The sequence below is a fragment of the Argentina silus genome, assembly GCF_951799395.1.
Source record: "Argentina silus genome assembly, chromosome: 11".
Lineage (NCBI taxonomy): Eukaryota > Metazoa > Chordata > Actinopteri > Argentiniformes > Argentinidae > Argentina > Argentina silus.
Window position 1 is genome coordinate 4,529,958 of NC_139665.1, and position 16,740 is coordinate 4,546,697.

Sequence of the window (16,740 nt, forward strand, 5' to 3'; positions counted from 1 at the left end):
TTTCAGCATCTCAATCCATCTTGCTCATAAGTTCATCGGATCAATGAGCACGTATAAGATTTCATGAAAATTGTTATATAAAAATACTTTTACCTATTTCTTGAATCATAGTTTGCAAGATGCACTTTAATAAATTAAGCGTAAAATATCTCACACAATCTGTTTGCTTGTGGATCAGTACACCCATTCTCAGATCAATCCTCCACTGCACACATCCTCCAATGTTCCTTTAAAGACAGCATGCTTACAAACACTCTCTTAAGTACATACATTTTCAATGTAAATGTTTTCCAATAGGAAAAAGGCATAAGAAAGTCAAGATCCCTCTTGTACCAAAAATACTTTTAAAAAACATCACATTTAACGTGGAGTTGGACTAAGAAAGGTAAAGGTGGATTGGGGCGGGTCTCGGTCCGGGGGGGGGGCCTTGGGAGGATGATTGACCTCTCAATTCATGATCTCCGGGTAACCATAGTAACTCTCCAGCTCGGCAAAGATGTCGTTGGGGCTTTTGCAGCTGAGGTTGCAGAAGCAGGCGTTGATCCACATGACCTGCCAGGTGAACGTAGCACCGTTGGGACACTGAAACTCCACCTCGATGGTCTTGGACTTGTAGGGGATGCAGCAGCGATTGTCCGTGCAGACGCCGCAGTATTTTGGCCGGTAGGGCTCCTTACTCACACAGCCGGAGATGGTGAAGTTGGCAGGCTGCTCCTCTCTGTAGATGTTCAGACACTTCTTCCCAGGCTGAAAGGGGAAAGGGGAAAGGGGAAGTTACACTGGCGGGGGGGGGGGTCTGGGTTTCTTTTCATTAAAATGTCAGTTTGAATGTCAAATGATGAAGAAGAATGACTGTTCATTGATATTTTGTAATGTGATCACTAAGGAGACAAAGTTACATTTGTACGCTTGTATAGTGAACACTATGGGTACAATGAACATTTGACCTGCTGTGTCTGTGTGTGTGTGTGTGTGTGTGTGTGTGTGTGTGTGTGTGTGTGTGTGTGTGAGTGTGTGTATGTTTCCTTGTGTGTGTGTGTGTGTGTGTGTGTGAGTGTGTGTATGTTTCCTCGTTGTATGGATCTACCTTGATGTGCTTGGTGATGTCCACCTCACAGGGGCGTATGTTGCAGAGGCGGGACTCTTTGACGATCTCACACTGCTCGTTGGCGTTGGAGATGCGCATGGACAGTCCTCGGCCGCAGGTCTTAGAACAGGGACTCCACGAAGTGGTCTGGGTCACACAGTTCTTGTGCCAGCTCATGGTTTCAGCCGGGGGAGCTAGCCCAGCACACACAGAGAATACACATGGTAAAGGAGTAGTCATTATAGTGTGTTCAGTAACTTTATTCCATGAGTACTATCCGTATCAGGGTTGAGGTCAATCTTCATTTGATTGACCTAATTCACTCAGCACAATAGAAAACAATGGGCCACTTTCAGTTCGCAAATTACACTTCAATTACCTTCTGGCATTGAGTTAATACAATTACACCCTGCGTTTCAAATCCAAACTTTTGGAGTGTAGAGCCGAAAGAAGAAAAAATGCTTCACTGTCCCGTCACTTACACAGGGCACTGTATACAAATCGGATCCCTAGACCTACAGTACAGAGCAGCTGTGGTCTACCTTCTACTGCATGTCTTGGAGCAGTTTTCCGGCCCTTCTTGGGCTCGTCGCAGATCCACTCCTCGCAGCATCGGCCAGGAATCTTAACCCTCCGCGGGGTCTGGCACCACACCCGGGGCGGCTGGTACTCGGTGCACAGCCCCACGCAGCCGATGGCACCGTTCACACACAAACACTGGTATTTACAGCTGGGCCTGAAGCTCTGCCCGTTACGATAGATCACACCATCATGCTCACAGCCTGTGCCAACCATATCTGGCAAAGGAAGGACAGCACTCTTATAGCAGAGAGAGATACGTTACGTACAGTAGTGGTCATTGGTTCTCGACCCAGTCTTTGGTTCGCCCACCAGAACACCTGATTGAAACTTAACAAGGGTATTAAGCAGGTGTTTCCTTAAAAAGTACTGGATAAAAGTGTTATTACCTGATTTAATTGCTTATTAATTACACTTGCTGTTTCTTTTAGATTCACTGACTGAAGCACCACTATGTGCCACTTAGTGCCAGGTAGTTATCAATGGTGCTGAATTTATTGAGGTGAGTACCAGAGAGTACCAGAGAGTACCAGAGAGTACCCTTGTTACCACATTGTTATCAAATTTCTTAGTAAATACCATAATGGGTTACAGAAATATGACCACATCACTTCTTCTTGAGAATCATTCATGTTTTCCATTTAATTTGTCATTACTTTTGTAGGCTTAATGCAAGATACAATATGGCATTAGTGTGTAGTATTAGTTGATTGTAACGTATTGACAATTGTGTCCTTGTGGAGGTTAGGTACGGTGAGTGGTGAGTGACACTTACATGCACAAACTCCTTTTTCGTACCTAGGCTTGTCTGAGCTGTAGTCACAGTACAGTCCCTTATGGTAGTCGCAGTTGTCTGCCTCGTTGCAGACCTCCCCCACCTGCATGGCGCAAGCCTTGCAGCAGTCACAGCCATCCAAGAGCAGACTGACCCCCAGCGGACAAGAGGGGGCGCTCTTGGGGCACTCGCAGGGCCACGTGCAATACTGCGTGCGGTTGTATGGCTCCAATGTTGTGGCTTCGACAGTGGCTGGGGTGGGCGGCATGACAATGGAATTCTGGGAGTAGGTCTGTATGTGGAACAGAGAGAGGAGCTTGTGTGATGCACTTACATATACATAATACATATAATATCAAACAATTTGACCTTCTGTTAACAAGTAGAAAATTAGTGTTGATTTACAAGACCCAGATTAAGTCGAGTCTTTCACTAAAAACTATGTTCAATTAAGACTCTCTGGGGATACCGACCCATAGAGTCAGAATGTGTTCATTGTAAATGTGCAATGATTTGATTGCACATTTTAGACTACGAGATGGATTTACCACTTGGATTGCCTGTCACAAAGTGCCTTCATAAAGACTATTACTAATCCACCGAAAGTTTCACCATGTATGAACAGAATAACAGCCAAGTGCCATTCAACCCCAGGAAAAAAATAAATAATAATTACCTTAATAATATCCTTAATCCTTTCATTTCTAAGAATGCTTTGTAACCCCCTCTCAATTGGTCACGGACCTGAAAGCTTTAATCCCCTATTTGGCAACATCAGCTCGATACTGACTGAATGTGCAGACGGGTGTCATGAGAAAATTAATCTGCATGAATATGAGGCTTGTACGACTTGTACCTCTTTAAGTATCCTAAACTCCCATGGTAGACTATACGTTGTTTACACTGTAGGTGTGGAGAGAGACTACAGTATAAATAGACTAATGTGATCCCTTTACATCAATGACACGGTCTGGTGTCATCATAACCTTTTGGCAGTAGTTCACTTTATCAAGTTGCTTTGTTGGAAATATAGATTTCTCCTCGCTTAAACAGCTGCTGTGAGAAAACGATTCCAATAAAACGTGTCCAACACTTCTCCCTCATGAATACAGCCTGTACAAACCACCCTACGTTCATGCCAAAATCAAAAACAGAAACGCTCTGCAGCAATTATAAACAGAGGTGCTGCCCCAACAAGCCACGAGGGAGGACTTAACAACCAAACAAATAGCGGTTGGCCTTGGACCCTGACTGTGTGTGTCCCTTCAGAGGAAGCTGGCCTGTCATCTGGCTCACAATGTATATTTAGAACATGATTCTTAGTCTTGGATCCACATTACAAGAGCATGGCTAGTCAGCTTGTTTTCAGGACAGTGTGCTCCACACAGAAGCGGCCATAGGAACAGCTTACACGGTCATCTTCTTAATGTCCTAGGCCTACTTAGTGGACACACTATTCTACTTTGGCCCTACCTCAGCTCTGGGGGCGAAAATAAAGCCAGAACAACTCTGCATTCCTGTGGACAGTGTCAAAATCCAAACTGCAGTATAGAAGCCACTGCTTCCAGCATTAAGTACCGTGCTATTCCAAATGGTCTTGCCTGGGACGTTCACAGCTCATCACAGGTCTAATTCCCCCGTCCAACCTCACTAATTACATTTTAGCCTCAACGTGTTTCATATCACAACAGTCAGGGGCTCATGATCTGCACAGGTTACATACACACACACAATTAAACTGTAATTAATTGGGAAAAAGCTGCATTAATCACCTTATGTGTGCTTGGCAGCCCATCAGTTGCTTTTACAGTTCATAATAGAATTATGGTAATATATAATCCTGGGTCTACCGTGTAGGAAGCTAATGCAGATTGATTAGTTTAATCATAGGCATTCCACAGAGTCACACACCTCAGGAGGTCTGCTTTACTTTGCTGCCACCAGGCTCTGCAATTTTACAATAACAACACACCCTGTGTCACTCTAACTTAGAGGAGAGGTGGGTGTTTTAAGTAGGTCTAATGAAGTCAACAAGGATGAATTATATCAGACCTTGATATCTTCACTTATCTTTAATGTTCTACTTTTAGCGAAGTGATACTGTACGGAAGGTTTTGTCAATGTGATGTTATTCATAAGCACATGTGAACTGAACTGTGGGTTTGCCACAGAATCCTTTTTTCACATACTGTAGGCCTTTTGAAGTTTCTTCCTTTAGAAAAACGAACTGTTATAATAAACCTCCAAACTATCCCAACCGGTTATATTTCATCGAGATTATATGTCATTCTGTTTTTATTTAGATTTATAACACCTTTGTTGATTTCAGTGTGACATTATTCGAATATTGACAGAAATTCAGCGCTTACAAAAAACTGTAGACTGTAGTAATGCATTGATTTTCTCAGGTGGCTCACACCTGTAGCTGACTCTCAGGTGACGCTAATGCAAGCGGGATGTTGAGCGCAGAGGATGAGCAATTCTCAATTCATCATGATAACAATCAAGTATGACGCCAGCTCCATCTTGATATGTCAACAGTCGTTTTTTGTAAAAACCTGTCTCCACACAACCACAGGGTGGCAGTAAAGTACAACTGACCGAGATTATCTTCGATTAAACGCCGGGAAATTGGGAATACCCTGAACGCAGCACACTGCAAGCATCACAGTTCCTTTCGAGGTGAGTGCAGCAGCAGTGCTGTCTGATGGAGGCTAGGATAGAACCAGGATAGACCTACTGTCTGAAGAAGCCTATCAAATATATATCATGTTTTGTTTTCTTTTGTTTTTACTGATTCCTCGATCAGTAGCCTCATCCTGTTTTAACCTACCAAAAAAGTGACTTGATTTACAGCATACAGCATGAACTCTATGAACGCATGTCTTTTTTTTATTAGTTTTTTTAGGAAAATACATACTATTCTTAAGAAATCATCTAATTCCCTTCCAGCATTGCTTTAAAGAAAATACGCAAAGTCAGGTCAAAACACGTGAATAAAAGTAAGGATGCTGTCTTTTTCCTCACCTGTTGAATTCCGGCTGCTATAAGAATCCACATCAGGAGCCAACTCATCACTGATTAGGAATTGTAAATTCATTGAACCCAGAATTAATTCCTTGCTAAAACCAAAATATTCCGCACTCCATAAGTCTCGAGCATTCCTCCTCTAGCTGTCATCTCCACGGACCGCTGTCTGGGACTGGGACGGGAGATGGTATTAAATGTGCGCTGACGTCAGGTTTTAGGACGAGCCACGCATTTTTCTGGCACTGGTCTGTGTTTTTTCCTCTGCTCCACTCTCACCCGCAGCTCCTCACGCGCAAGAGCCCGCCCTGGAAGGACAGGCAAGAGTGGTGGTGGAGGCAAGTAGTCTGCAGGGATTAACGCGCATCCTAACCATCTATGGACAATTGCGCGTTGTTTTGTTGTTGAATTGGTTTATTGATACACAAGAGCCACTAAACTATGCGATATGTCGTCTTGATGGCCAGAAAAACATTCCCAGACATCTACTTTGGCATGTGTAACTTGTTAAAGAATTGAGTTTTATCTAATTTACCATAAAATTTAGAATCTATGTAGGCTATAGGAATGAAAGCCATCTCACATGGTTGATTACTTGTCTGGTCCACATATGTTCCACCAGAATGATGTCACCATGTTCATGTCCATTACTATAATCCCTATTTTTAAATAACTGGAATTAGCTGGTTTGACAGTTAAATTACATCCTGAATGTTTTTTAACTTTCCTGTTGGTATGGAAAATGGCTTAAGGAAACGTGATTTATGTGAAAATGCGAAAGGTGGTTATTTCAAACACCCATAGCCATATTAGGAAAGCTCACACACCCTAACAGATGGAGTTCTCACTTACACCCCAACCAAGTCTGCAAGTCTGCAAGTCAACGCACTAATGAAATATCCATTTGAGCTCAACAACATCAGACTTGAAGTGTAAAACTACTGGAGTTAAATAATTGTGACTGTAAGCCCAAACAATTATGTTATGTCCAACTAAATGTACTGTAATCCCTATTACAGTACCTGAAATGAAAAGGAGTGTCCCTGTGCTGTGTGTGTGTGTGTGTGTGTGTGTGTGTGTGTGTGTGTGTGTGTGTGTGTGTGTGTGTGTGTGTGTGTGTGAGAGAGAGAGAGAGAAACAGAGAGAGAGAGAGAAAGAGAGAGAGAGAGAGAGAGAGAGAGAGAGAGAGAGAAAGAGAGAGAGAGAGAGAGAGAGAGAGAGAGAGAGAGAGAGAGAGAGAGAGAGAGAGAGAGATGACCACACTGTCATGGAGCAATGTGCCCCAAGCCTGAACCCCTATTATTTACACTCAGCATCCTAATCCCTGGTACAGGGCTGTCAGGCTTTGAAGTTATCTGATCTGAGAGGTGCTTTCTGCATTGACTTTACTGCTCAGAACACAATGTAACCCCCAAAGTCATGCACGCACACACACACACACACACACACACACACACACACACACACACACACACACACACACACACACACACACACACACACACACACACTGTCTCCTAATATCCTCCAGTACCCACGGCCAGAGGACAATGCAGAACTAACACGCTGCGCGCACCTGGTGCGGGTAAACCATTTCTATTACATCTGTTGTGGTTTAACACACTGGGGTTAGCTTTGCACCATTATGACAAGTCAATCAAAAACTACACTTGAGGCAAGGCTGCTTGTTTGTGTCCATGTATTTGTAGCTGTTATTGCCAAACTGCATGTGGTGAAAATATGATAATATTTGACCATATTTTATTATTTATATACAATATTTCACCTTGAGCATTGAACATGGAGATCTGATGAAGTGATGCAGAAAACTATTTCATAAAGCGCCTGACTCAGGAAACAGGCTGTCCATGGTCTAAGTCTCCTCATTAAATTCCTCTCAGCTCTTTGGTCCTTAGCAGAGAAAGCCTTGAAGTCAAACCATGTTTTGGAAATCCTCTAGCTTCAAAGTTAAGTAGACTAGTTAATCCTCGTCAGAATGGGAGAGTTAAGAGCACCCTGAGGCATTCAGAGAGAGGAGAGGAAAATGAGGAAAATGTTTCCCTTGACAGCACACTTTCTTGTGAAAGTTTTGAGAAATCAGTTTGATTGATACTATCAACTATTTCTACAGTTGGATCCACAACCCAATTCATTCACCGTAATGAAGTACAGGAAATATGAACAGAAATGGATCCAGATGTAAAGGAGTGCTCCCTGGGCTGTATGTGTGTGTGTGTGTGTGTGTGTGTGTGTGTGTGTGTGTGTGTGTGTGTGTGTGTGCGTGTGTGTGCGCGCGAGTGTGTGCATGTGCGTGTGTGTGTGTGTGTTTGCGTGTGTGCATGTGTGTATGTTTGCGTGTGTGCTTGTGTGTGTGTGTGTGTGTGTGTGTGTGATACCCTAACTAGCATTTGTATTCTATCCTTTCATAATAGATTGTAGCCATAACCTAGTCCAGTCCATCACTATGATCATGACGAGATGACAAAGTCGCAACATTAAATAACAAGTAACAAAATTACCATAAACGTATCTAACGTATATGTCTGAGAAAGACTGTGAGCAATTTGTAGGGAGAGTAAAAGTTGAAAGTGGAGTAAGGTTGTTTGAAGTATGAGTCTGATTTTCAAAGAGCAAATATGAAAGAGTGACATGACAGGTTTTTTAATGTTGTTGCTTTAGAACAAAGCTGTTAACAGAAAAAATGTACTCTGATGTCAAGTGATTGCACTAAGCATGTACACTATGTAAACTATGTAAACTATGTAAACTATGTAAACTATGTACCTTGTGTAAACAAACACCTGGTCAAGTTGTTACACACTGGATTTACTTACGTAAAACACCACAAATGTTCTTTTTTGATTTTTGATATTTTTTTTAATGTTCAACCAAATTTGTGTTGATTAAACACATTTCAATCATGTGGAACCGACACAATTTTAACGTAAATCCAAAGGCTTTTTTTTTCCAATGTAGAACTCAATGACTTGTCATTAATCGAAATGAACCAGAGAGAGAAACTTGGGTCTGTGGTGTGTAGTATGGGGTCATGCATTTTGAAAAAGACCTACAATAGACATGATCGATCCAGAAAATGATGGACTACTGTACTTAATTGTACTGTATGCTTGTTTTTTGCTGTTGTTGATGTTGTTGTTGATGTTGTTGTTGATGATGTTGTTGTTCAACCTAAACGCTCGGCACTCACATGAAAATTGGCAGAATATGCCTTTTTCATATTTTACTCTATTTACCTGTCCTTTATTTAACCATGGAAATCACACTGTTATGTGCATTAAATATTTGAATGACCAAGAAAAACAGCATTCATTTAGTTAAACGCACATATTACATATATACATTTTCTGGTTGCTTCGAAAGTAGCTTGCAGAGACCAGGTTTTGTTAGACTGAGCACTCTGTGAGAAGGCATGGCGGGCTAAGCCCAGTCCAGTAATTATTGTCTTTATATAGCTAGCTGTGGTCTGGAACGTAAGGGCTGGGCCCAGCATCTGGTATAGGTTCCATAGTCTGGTGGCCTAGCAATACTAGAACCAACAGTTTAGATGTCAAATTCAATGTTTACATCACCTGTGTGGTAAATGTTTACATCACCTGTGTGATCTGTGTGACAACCTAGCCAGTGATGTAACACCTAACACTCCTTGTCCAAGGGTGAACAGAGGCATCCATGGGTTCATCTCAATAGTCTGAATAAACTCCCTCTCCTCATCTCTTCTTCTTTTGCATTGACCTGAGGGAAATTGATTGGTGAAAGTAGGCTTTTCAGCCTTATCTATGCTGATCTATTCAGATCAGCGTGAATTAAGACTATTGAGACACACCACAAGGCTCAGTAAGGGCAATGGGAGGAAGACACGGTACAATGTAATTCAGACTCAAAGATTACATGACATTATCAATAATGCTCTGACAATGATGCTCAGAAGAAATAAGAACAGATTTGATTACATTTGCAACTAGATTTGGAAAATAATTGATTGTAATCAATACTTTTTGTGACTATTTGAACATGGAACTCTAGATTTGCATGGAAATTCTAGATTAGTCATTGGCAGTTACAATTAATCTTCGGTATATACAGATTGCGCAATTCTGTTATTAACAATCCTTACAAAACGAAACCTCTTGAGAAAAGAGGGATTTCTATAAAAAAAATATAATTTCCATTTATGTCTGAAGTTGTTGTTGAATGGAAAATTACACATTGCGCAAACATTTGCAAGCCATGTATGTCCTTGCCAAAAACAACTGTTCTTTTATTTAAGTCTCCTAGCATCGGCTCTGTGCCGGACCAAACAAGAGCAACAGCTCAGAACCTCTCTCTGACACAAACACAAACATACACACACACACACACACACACACACACACACACACACACACACACACACACACACACACACACACACACACACAAACATACACACACACACACACACACACGCGCACACACACACACGCGTGCACACACACACACGCGCACGCACACACACACACACACACACACACACACACACACACGCACGCACACACACACACACACACACACACACACACACACACACAAACATACACACACTCACACACACACACACGTGCACACACACACACGCGCACGCACACACACACACACACACACACACACACACACACACACAGCAAAATAATGTCCAGTGGCCACAGCATAACAGAATAATAATCGTGCCTTGTTTATAATGCTTTAATGCCTCAAAATCTGTGATGATTAAAGCGTTTAATTCCCAAAACTTTCAAAAGACTTATCATCATTTTTTCTCTCGGTAGTTTATTTCCATTCAATAGATCAGTTGTTCCCAGTAGATAACCCCATATGACTTATTGAGATATTCTTGATCAGAGTCTTGCTGTGCTGTATGAGCTTCTCCTGACAACATTAGTCTATTTGATCACATCACATCACATCACATCACACTGCTGGCACAAGTTAATCAATTGAAGCTTGGGTTTGAAGCCTGACAGTTTGAAGCCTGACAAATGAAATCCTTTTACTAAAACCCAGTCGAGCTTGCAAGATGTGATAATGCCCTCCGCTGTACTTTTTCACACTTGATTTGGTGCGTGTGTGCCGTGGTTTGGAACCCCACCACTGCTGACAAAAGGATGGATGCCTTCCATTCTCTCCTTTGCAAGGACTGAGATAATTTATTAGTCTAAGAAAACTGAGTTAGGATTCCTCTAGATCAGATGGCACCTGTTATTCTGGCATATGAAGTAGGCCGGACACTTTGAGAAACTTACCGAAACTGAGAGGATTTTGGGTCTGAATTAAAAAAAAAAAAAAAGTATAGTATGTATGGGGAAATGTTAAAACCATTGTGTTGTCCTGTCCAGCGATACTCTTCACTGCAAACCAATCTTGTCCCTCTTCATTGTGTTGAATGCCAGGCTGATACATGTAGAACAGACACTGGCACTAAGCCAAAGTGGATGAGTGGGTGAGAGGCTTTGCCTGCTTCTGACTATCTTATACCTAGACAGAGGTTTTTAGGGAGGGAGAGGACAGGGTGGATGAAGGATGAAGGCTGATCCCAAAAACAGCCTAAGCCACAGGCCGAAATTCTCAACCCTCCTAATCAGCTGAGAATTAAAAGGCAGCTATAATGGACTACAACACACTGTGTCTCTATGAAACCTCCTGGCTTTGTTCATCTGGGGGGGGTGGGGGGGGGGGGGGTTGGCAGGCGAGAGGTGACATGTACACAAAGGGAGGGATTTAGGACGCTGCCAGGTCTACAAAAGCTCAACACTCCTACGGCCTCCTGAAGGCCCTTTGCCATCTCCACACAGAACAAAAGAAGCCTTTTAGACCGCCTGTGCGTGGGACAACCACAACTATCCCTGTCAGGTGTGCTGGTGTCCCTTTAGAAGAGCCTTGGTTGTACTGTATAACTGAAGCTACCAGCCAGGTATCAGCCATGGGAATTACATTTAAGCCTTTGAACACTACGTACTAATATGGGTCCAACTATGCCCGAAGTGCACCTCAACCATGAAGAATCTTTGAAAGTGAATGATTGAATGGGTAGTCCAAATCATAACACAGCTTCTGGACACTAACTCAAGCCGAGCCCTCTGTTGGAATGTGTGCTCCTGGAGCATTTACCCAAGCTGACTATCTATATCTGTAGTGAGTAGCGACCCGGCCTCAGGGCTCCATTAGAGGTCAGTGATTGGTGGTATGGTGTATATACATGGACACGGTTATACAGAGGTCGAAACACTGTCAACGCTTTCAACAGCTATTTATCACCATTCCTCAGAGTCTGCAGATATTTCAATGGCTGACAGAGGGAAATCGTCTTGGAAGATGTCCATGGAAAGATAGAGATCAGGCACGCAAATTAAAATTAAAATCTGTTGCTAGCGGTACAATCGCAGACCTGTAGAATTCAAGCACTTTTTGAATTAATTGGTGTTTCCAGTCTATTAAGAATGTTAAAAAAAAGGTGCCTTGGTAATAAGCTTTGAATTGCGTACTACAGGCCTATGATTCCGTATGCTTGAAACTGATGCATATATTGCTTTATCTTTGATAGGTTGTTGTTTCGGGGGGGACATTTAAGGGGACATCTCTTGCACCTTGCATGAAGAGATCTTCCTGTGAGGTCTCATCATCTCCTCGGTCTGTTTTTAAAAATACCAGCAGTTCCAGGAGGGAACCTGTCGGCTATAATGGCTCACTGAGCCAATAAACAGAGTTTAGGACCCGAGCTCATTCCTGCCTGGTGAACAGGCAGGAGACAAAACCACCTTTTAAAACTCTGTTATCCTTACACAATCACAGCTGAAGGAGACTGTCCAGTGCTGCGTTTCATTCCAAAAAGCTGCAGATTTCATTCCAAAAACATCTCCCTTTGTCTTTCACTCCCCTTTTTGGATCTAGTACAACTGGATGAGTGCATAAGCAACAGCTCCACCTAGTTTCCACCATATTGCTTTCACCTATCCTACCTTTCACCTATTCTACCTTTCACCTATCCTACCTTTCACCTATCCTACCTTTCACCTATCCTACCTTTCACCTATTCTACCTTTCACCTATCCTACCTTTCACCTATCCTACCTTTCACCTATCCAATCCTATCAGATCTGTCAGGGGGAACAACGGTCCTCTGTGGCTCAGTCGGTAGAGCGTGGCGCTAACAACGTTTATGTTGTGGGTTCGATTCCCACTGGGACCATATATGCTGAAATGTATGCATTCACTGCAATGTAAGTCGCTTTGGATAAAAGCGTCAGCTAAATGGCGTATGTTATATGGAAGAAGGCCGAAGGTTGGGAACAACCCACTGAAATGAAACAGCCCAAGAGTCTCTCTCGCCATCTGTGCTCAACCACAGAGCATGAAATACAGAGGAACTCAGAGTGGATGAGTGGTGGAAGTCTGTGGATTATGACCGGACACCTAGTCAAAGGAGCACTGAGACCTCTGCGTCAGACTCTCCTTAGCACATCTGGCTGCTGACAGATATTGCTCTATGAGTACAAATTGTCCCGGTCATGGCCAGAGAGAGCAAAGACTGGCTTATACAGTAGTCAGAGGTGAAGTTAGAGTCATGTGCGTGCTCTCCCTGTGCTGCTGTCTGGCTACTACAACCAAGATACAGTTCAAATATTGCACATGTTCTACTGTATTTTCGGATAGACAGTCGGATACAGAGAAAGAAGAGGGGAAATGTGTGGCAGTGGGACAGGGATACGATCCCTCTCCAGACGCGAAGGCAAACCAACCCCAGACCGCTCAGTCTAGATATGTGAATGCAGTCAATAGAGCAGAGTACCATAAGTCAGCACAGCAGGGGAATGGTCAGCCATTGGCTCTATTCCAAATAGATGTAGATGACAAGGTGAATTCCAAAGTTTAGGACATCAGTCAAGAATTTAAGGCATGTGCGAGAATGATTGGTATTTCTATCTCACTCCACGTATCCAATGACGCTTGCAACGGTGGAATACCACACCAAAACATATCTTCTTCCTCTTAAGAATGTCTATGATTTCTGCTACAGCGATATTTTACTCCTGAAAGCTTAGAATGTCAACAATGAACCAGTATCGGAAGTGGTGTGTCCTAATGCCTTATTTTTAAGAATATGATCATTTCCTTGCGAATGTAAATGTCTCTAATGTTTTGATAGTGCAGCAGTACTCAAGTGTCAGATGGAGGAGGACTTCGGTATAAGTCCCAGACGAGGGGAACCTCTACATTAATCTTCACACAAAGACATGCTTTCTCCTGCATGACGCTGACCTAAAACTGATTCGTCTCGCCTCTTTGGTCTCTCTCCTACAGGAGACTTTAAATTCACAGATACACCTTCAATGTCAGGTCATGCCTGATTAAGCTCCACACATAACTGGTTTACTTGACACCTGCATAGCCATGATAGACCTCACTGTGACATATTCACGACTACCATTAATGTGCTTGCAAGGCAACACACTACAGTTTTTTGTCATATTCAATTTTATTTTATTTTCTTCTCCCTGCTCCCTACTCCTCCTATAGCCTTTATGACAAACATACCATTCCAACTTTATAACAAGAGAATGTTGCTAACATTTTTTTATTATCAATAACCACTTAAAAGTGCACATTTTAATACATATTTTTACAGACTTAGTTAAACACTCCAAACCAACTTTAAAGGGACCCTGTGCAGAACTGCGCCCTCTTTTGACTGCAATGGGAATTGCAATGACAATTCAGAAGAGTGTCTCCTCCCCTCCCCTTGCTCAATGCAAACTTCTTCAAACTGAAACAATGAATCTATCAATCATTTTCACGTTTTTATCCAGCAAATGTCTTAGTTTACATGGCCTTGAAATTATCAAAGGACTTTTGCGGTTGAAAGTACAGCCGTTATTTAGATTGGAAATGTTCGTGGAAACATGTACACCGAAATGAGCAATCACATTCACTAAACCTGAAGTTTCAAACAAATCCCATCATTTCCCAAACAAAACTCAGTCAAGGCTTTAATGTCAAACAGGACGTTTACTAGAAAAAGTCACCAGAATTCATGTTGCACATCATGTGCACTCAAACACGTTGCCTAAGTCAGCTTCCAGCACTGAGAAATGCTTTTCTTAGTTAGAAGAATGATCATTTTGTTAACGCTCCTATTATACTTTTAAAACTATTCAACTTTGTGTAACTCCAACTGGTTTGCATGGAGTTCAAAAACTAAACTTAACTGAAATTGGAACTTGCCAACTTACAGGAAGTTCATGGCGGCCATTAACACTGGTCGTCTTACATTGTTGAAGCTAGGAACACCAATTTTCAGAAAACTTTTAATTAAGAACCCTGAAGAAATTGTTTTGATACTGTTCATGGGTTTTAATGGTCACCAAAAGCTTATTGATCTTACTTGAAGATATCTCATTGAATTATCTCACTATTCCACTACCATTATACTTTGGTAGTTTCTGCTGAAACTTCCCTTTCTAGTTCAACACATCATGGCAATACGGGCACCTACTCTGAATTAGCCTTCAGTAAAGTCTAGAGACAAAGAAAGTTCACACATAACTCTGCCCCTCACACACAAAGGTCCTCTCAAGGCAGTTGTAAGACAGTTGTATGCACACACAGTTGGAATTCAAATGCACTTCCACTTGGAGCAAACCAGCGGTATTAGCTGAGATCTACTCACTACAGACACCTTGAAAAGTTCATTTTAGAATCCATATATCGCTGAGTCTGGCAAGTGTAGACACGTATCCATGGCCACCAAGTAAATGGATTGTAAATTCTAAGATGGATTGCAAAAACTGCCACTGCTGTGGACCATTTCTCAGAAAAGTAATAAAGTGAATGATCTTCCTGGAATGTTTGCAGTTGAATAATTTGTTTAGCCCAGCGAGTGGAAACTAAGTTTGGATACTTTCCTTTGTAGGCCTAGAGGTACACTCCTTCCATGGGAAGTGTAAGCAGGATAACTGTTAGGAACTCATTTCAAACCTACGAGATTTTAGACTTATTTTCCAATTCTTATTGAATTAATCTGGGATGAAGTATTGCATGAGCTGCTATTTCATCTGTCTAGCTGTTTGACATTGTTAGCATTAACTCCTGCTAACTTGTTAAGTTGGCTGGAAAGGGCACAACATAAATATATTTTGAATTAAATTCAGCATAGCCCTACTTTAAGTTAACTGATCATATAACAAGACAATGTTGTATTATATGTAGGCCCTTGTTCCTTCCTCCTTCCTTCCTCCATCATCTGACCTGACCAGAAAACTATGGGCCCAATTGTTATCCGTAAACAAAGTGAGCTTGATATCCTTGAACTCTTTGAAGTGATACACTTACATTTACAGTATCTATTAATAATTAACATCCTCTTTGCTGTATCTGATTAAATACGGTAGTATAAAAAAAGCGCATTACACAGAGATTACACAGACCTACATAGTTACACCGCCTGTATCAGATTTAGCTGGAGGCCGTGGCTTTTAAACATGTACTCAACCAAGGAGGCATGTCTACTTTTGCAGGTGCTCAGTGAAAACAAACTGCATAAAGATAGTGTGTGGAAAGTGGCTGTAATAAGCAGGTAATGGCTGATGACGTGGGAGATAACAGAGAGCATCTGTGCCATTTAGGAGGCAGGACGGGCCTGCGAGGCTGCTTATTATGGGCTGGACTAGCATGGTAACCGATAGTTACCCTCCTGGATGTGAAGGCTGGCATTATCCCTGTGCCATTACAAGCCCATATGGGGGACTGCCAGCGTACACAGGTGCCCTGTCCTACACTGTAATCACAGACTAGGGAGCTCTCACCGCACAGACGCCCATTAGGACCACTTTCACCAGCTGGCTCACAGCACCCCTGTTAGCTCAATGGCTCTGTGAGCATACAGAACATAACAGGCCTTTAGTCGGGTGGTTATTATTACATGAATCGATATAGATTAATTTAAATGCCTGCGTTTTATACCCTCTAAACTCTTATGCTGCTTACACTGTTCATACTGCATTCTATTTATTCTGCTTATAATGCTACTGCTAATTCATATACTGCTTGCACTGCACTACTTATACTATACTGCACTACTATACTGCGCATATACTGCACTACCTGTATATACTGTTCACACTGCACTTTTCTGCTTTTTTGCACTTTTGGTTAGACGCTAACTGCATTTCGTTGTCTCTGTACTCTGCACAATGACAATAAAGTTGAATCTAATCTAATC

The 16,740-nt window shown here is 42.1% G+C and overlaps 1 protein-coding gene across 1 annotated transcript; it reads right to left on the bottom strand.

Moving 5' to 3' along the window:
• Window positions 1–64: 64 nt before the first annotated feature.
• Window positions 65–5,616, bottom strand: ccn4a (cellular communication network factor 4a). The gene is made up of 5 exons (XM_083680309.1): window positions 5,469–5,616; window positions 2,442–2,733; window positions 1,630–1,884; window positions 1,088–1,281; window positions 65–747 (listed from the first exon to the last, which is right to left on the bottom strand). The coding sequence occupies exons 1-5, from the start codon at window positions 5,514–5,516 to the stop codon at window positions 448–450; spliced, it is 1,089 nt and encodes a 362-aa protein (XP_083536435.1). The 5' UTR covers window positions 5,517–5,616; the 3' UTR covers window positions 65–447.
• Between the last annotated feature and the right edge of the window lie 11,124 nt (window positions 5,617–16,740).

What these genes read in the sequence shown, in the direction of transcription:
- ccn4a (XM_083680309.1), bottom strand. Translation starts at nt 5,516, where the DNA reads ATGAGTTGGCTCCTGATGTGGATTCTTATAGCAGCCGGAATTCAACAG. An exon ending in CGAAAAAGGAGTTTGTGCAT is followed by an intron (nt 1,885 to 2,441) that starts GTAAGTGTCACT and finishes TTCCTTTGCCAG; the next exon opens with ATATGGTTGGCACAGGCTGT. An exon ending in TCCAAGACATGCAGTAGAAG is followed by an intron (nt 1,282 to 1,629) that starts GTAGACCACAGC and finishes GTGCTGGGCTAG; the next exon opens with CTCCCCCGGCTGAAACCATG.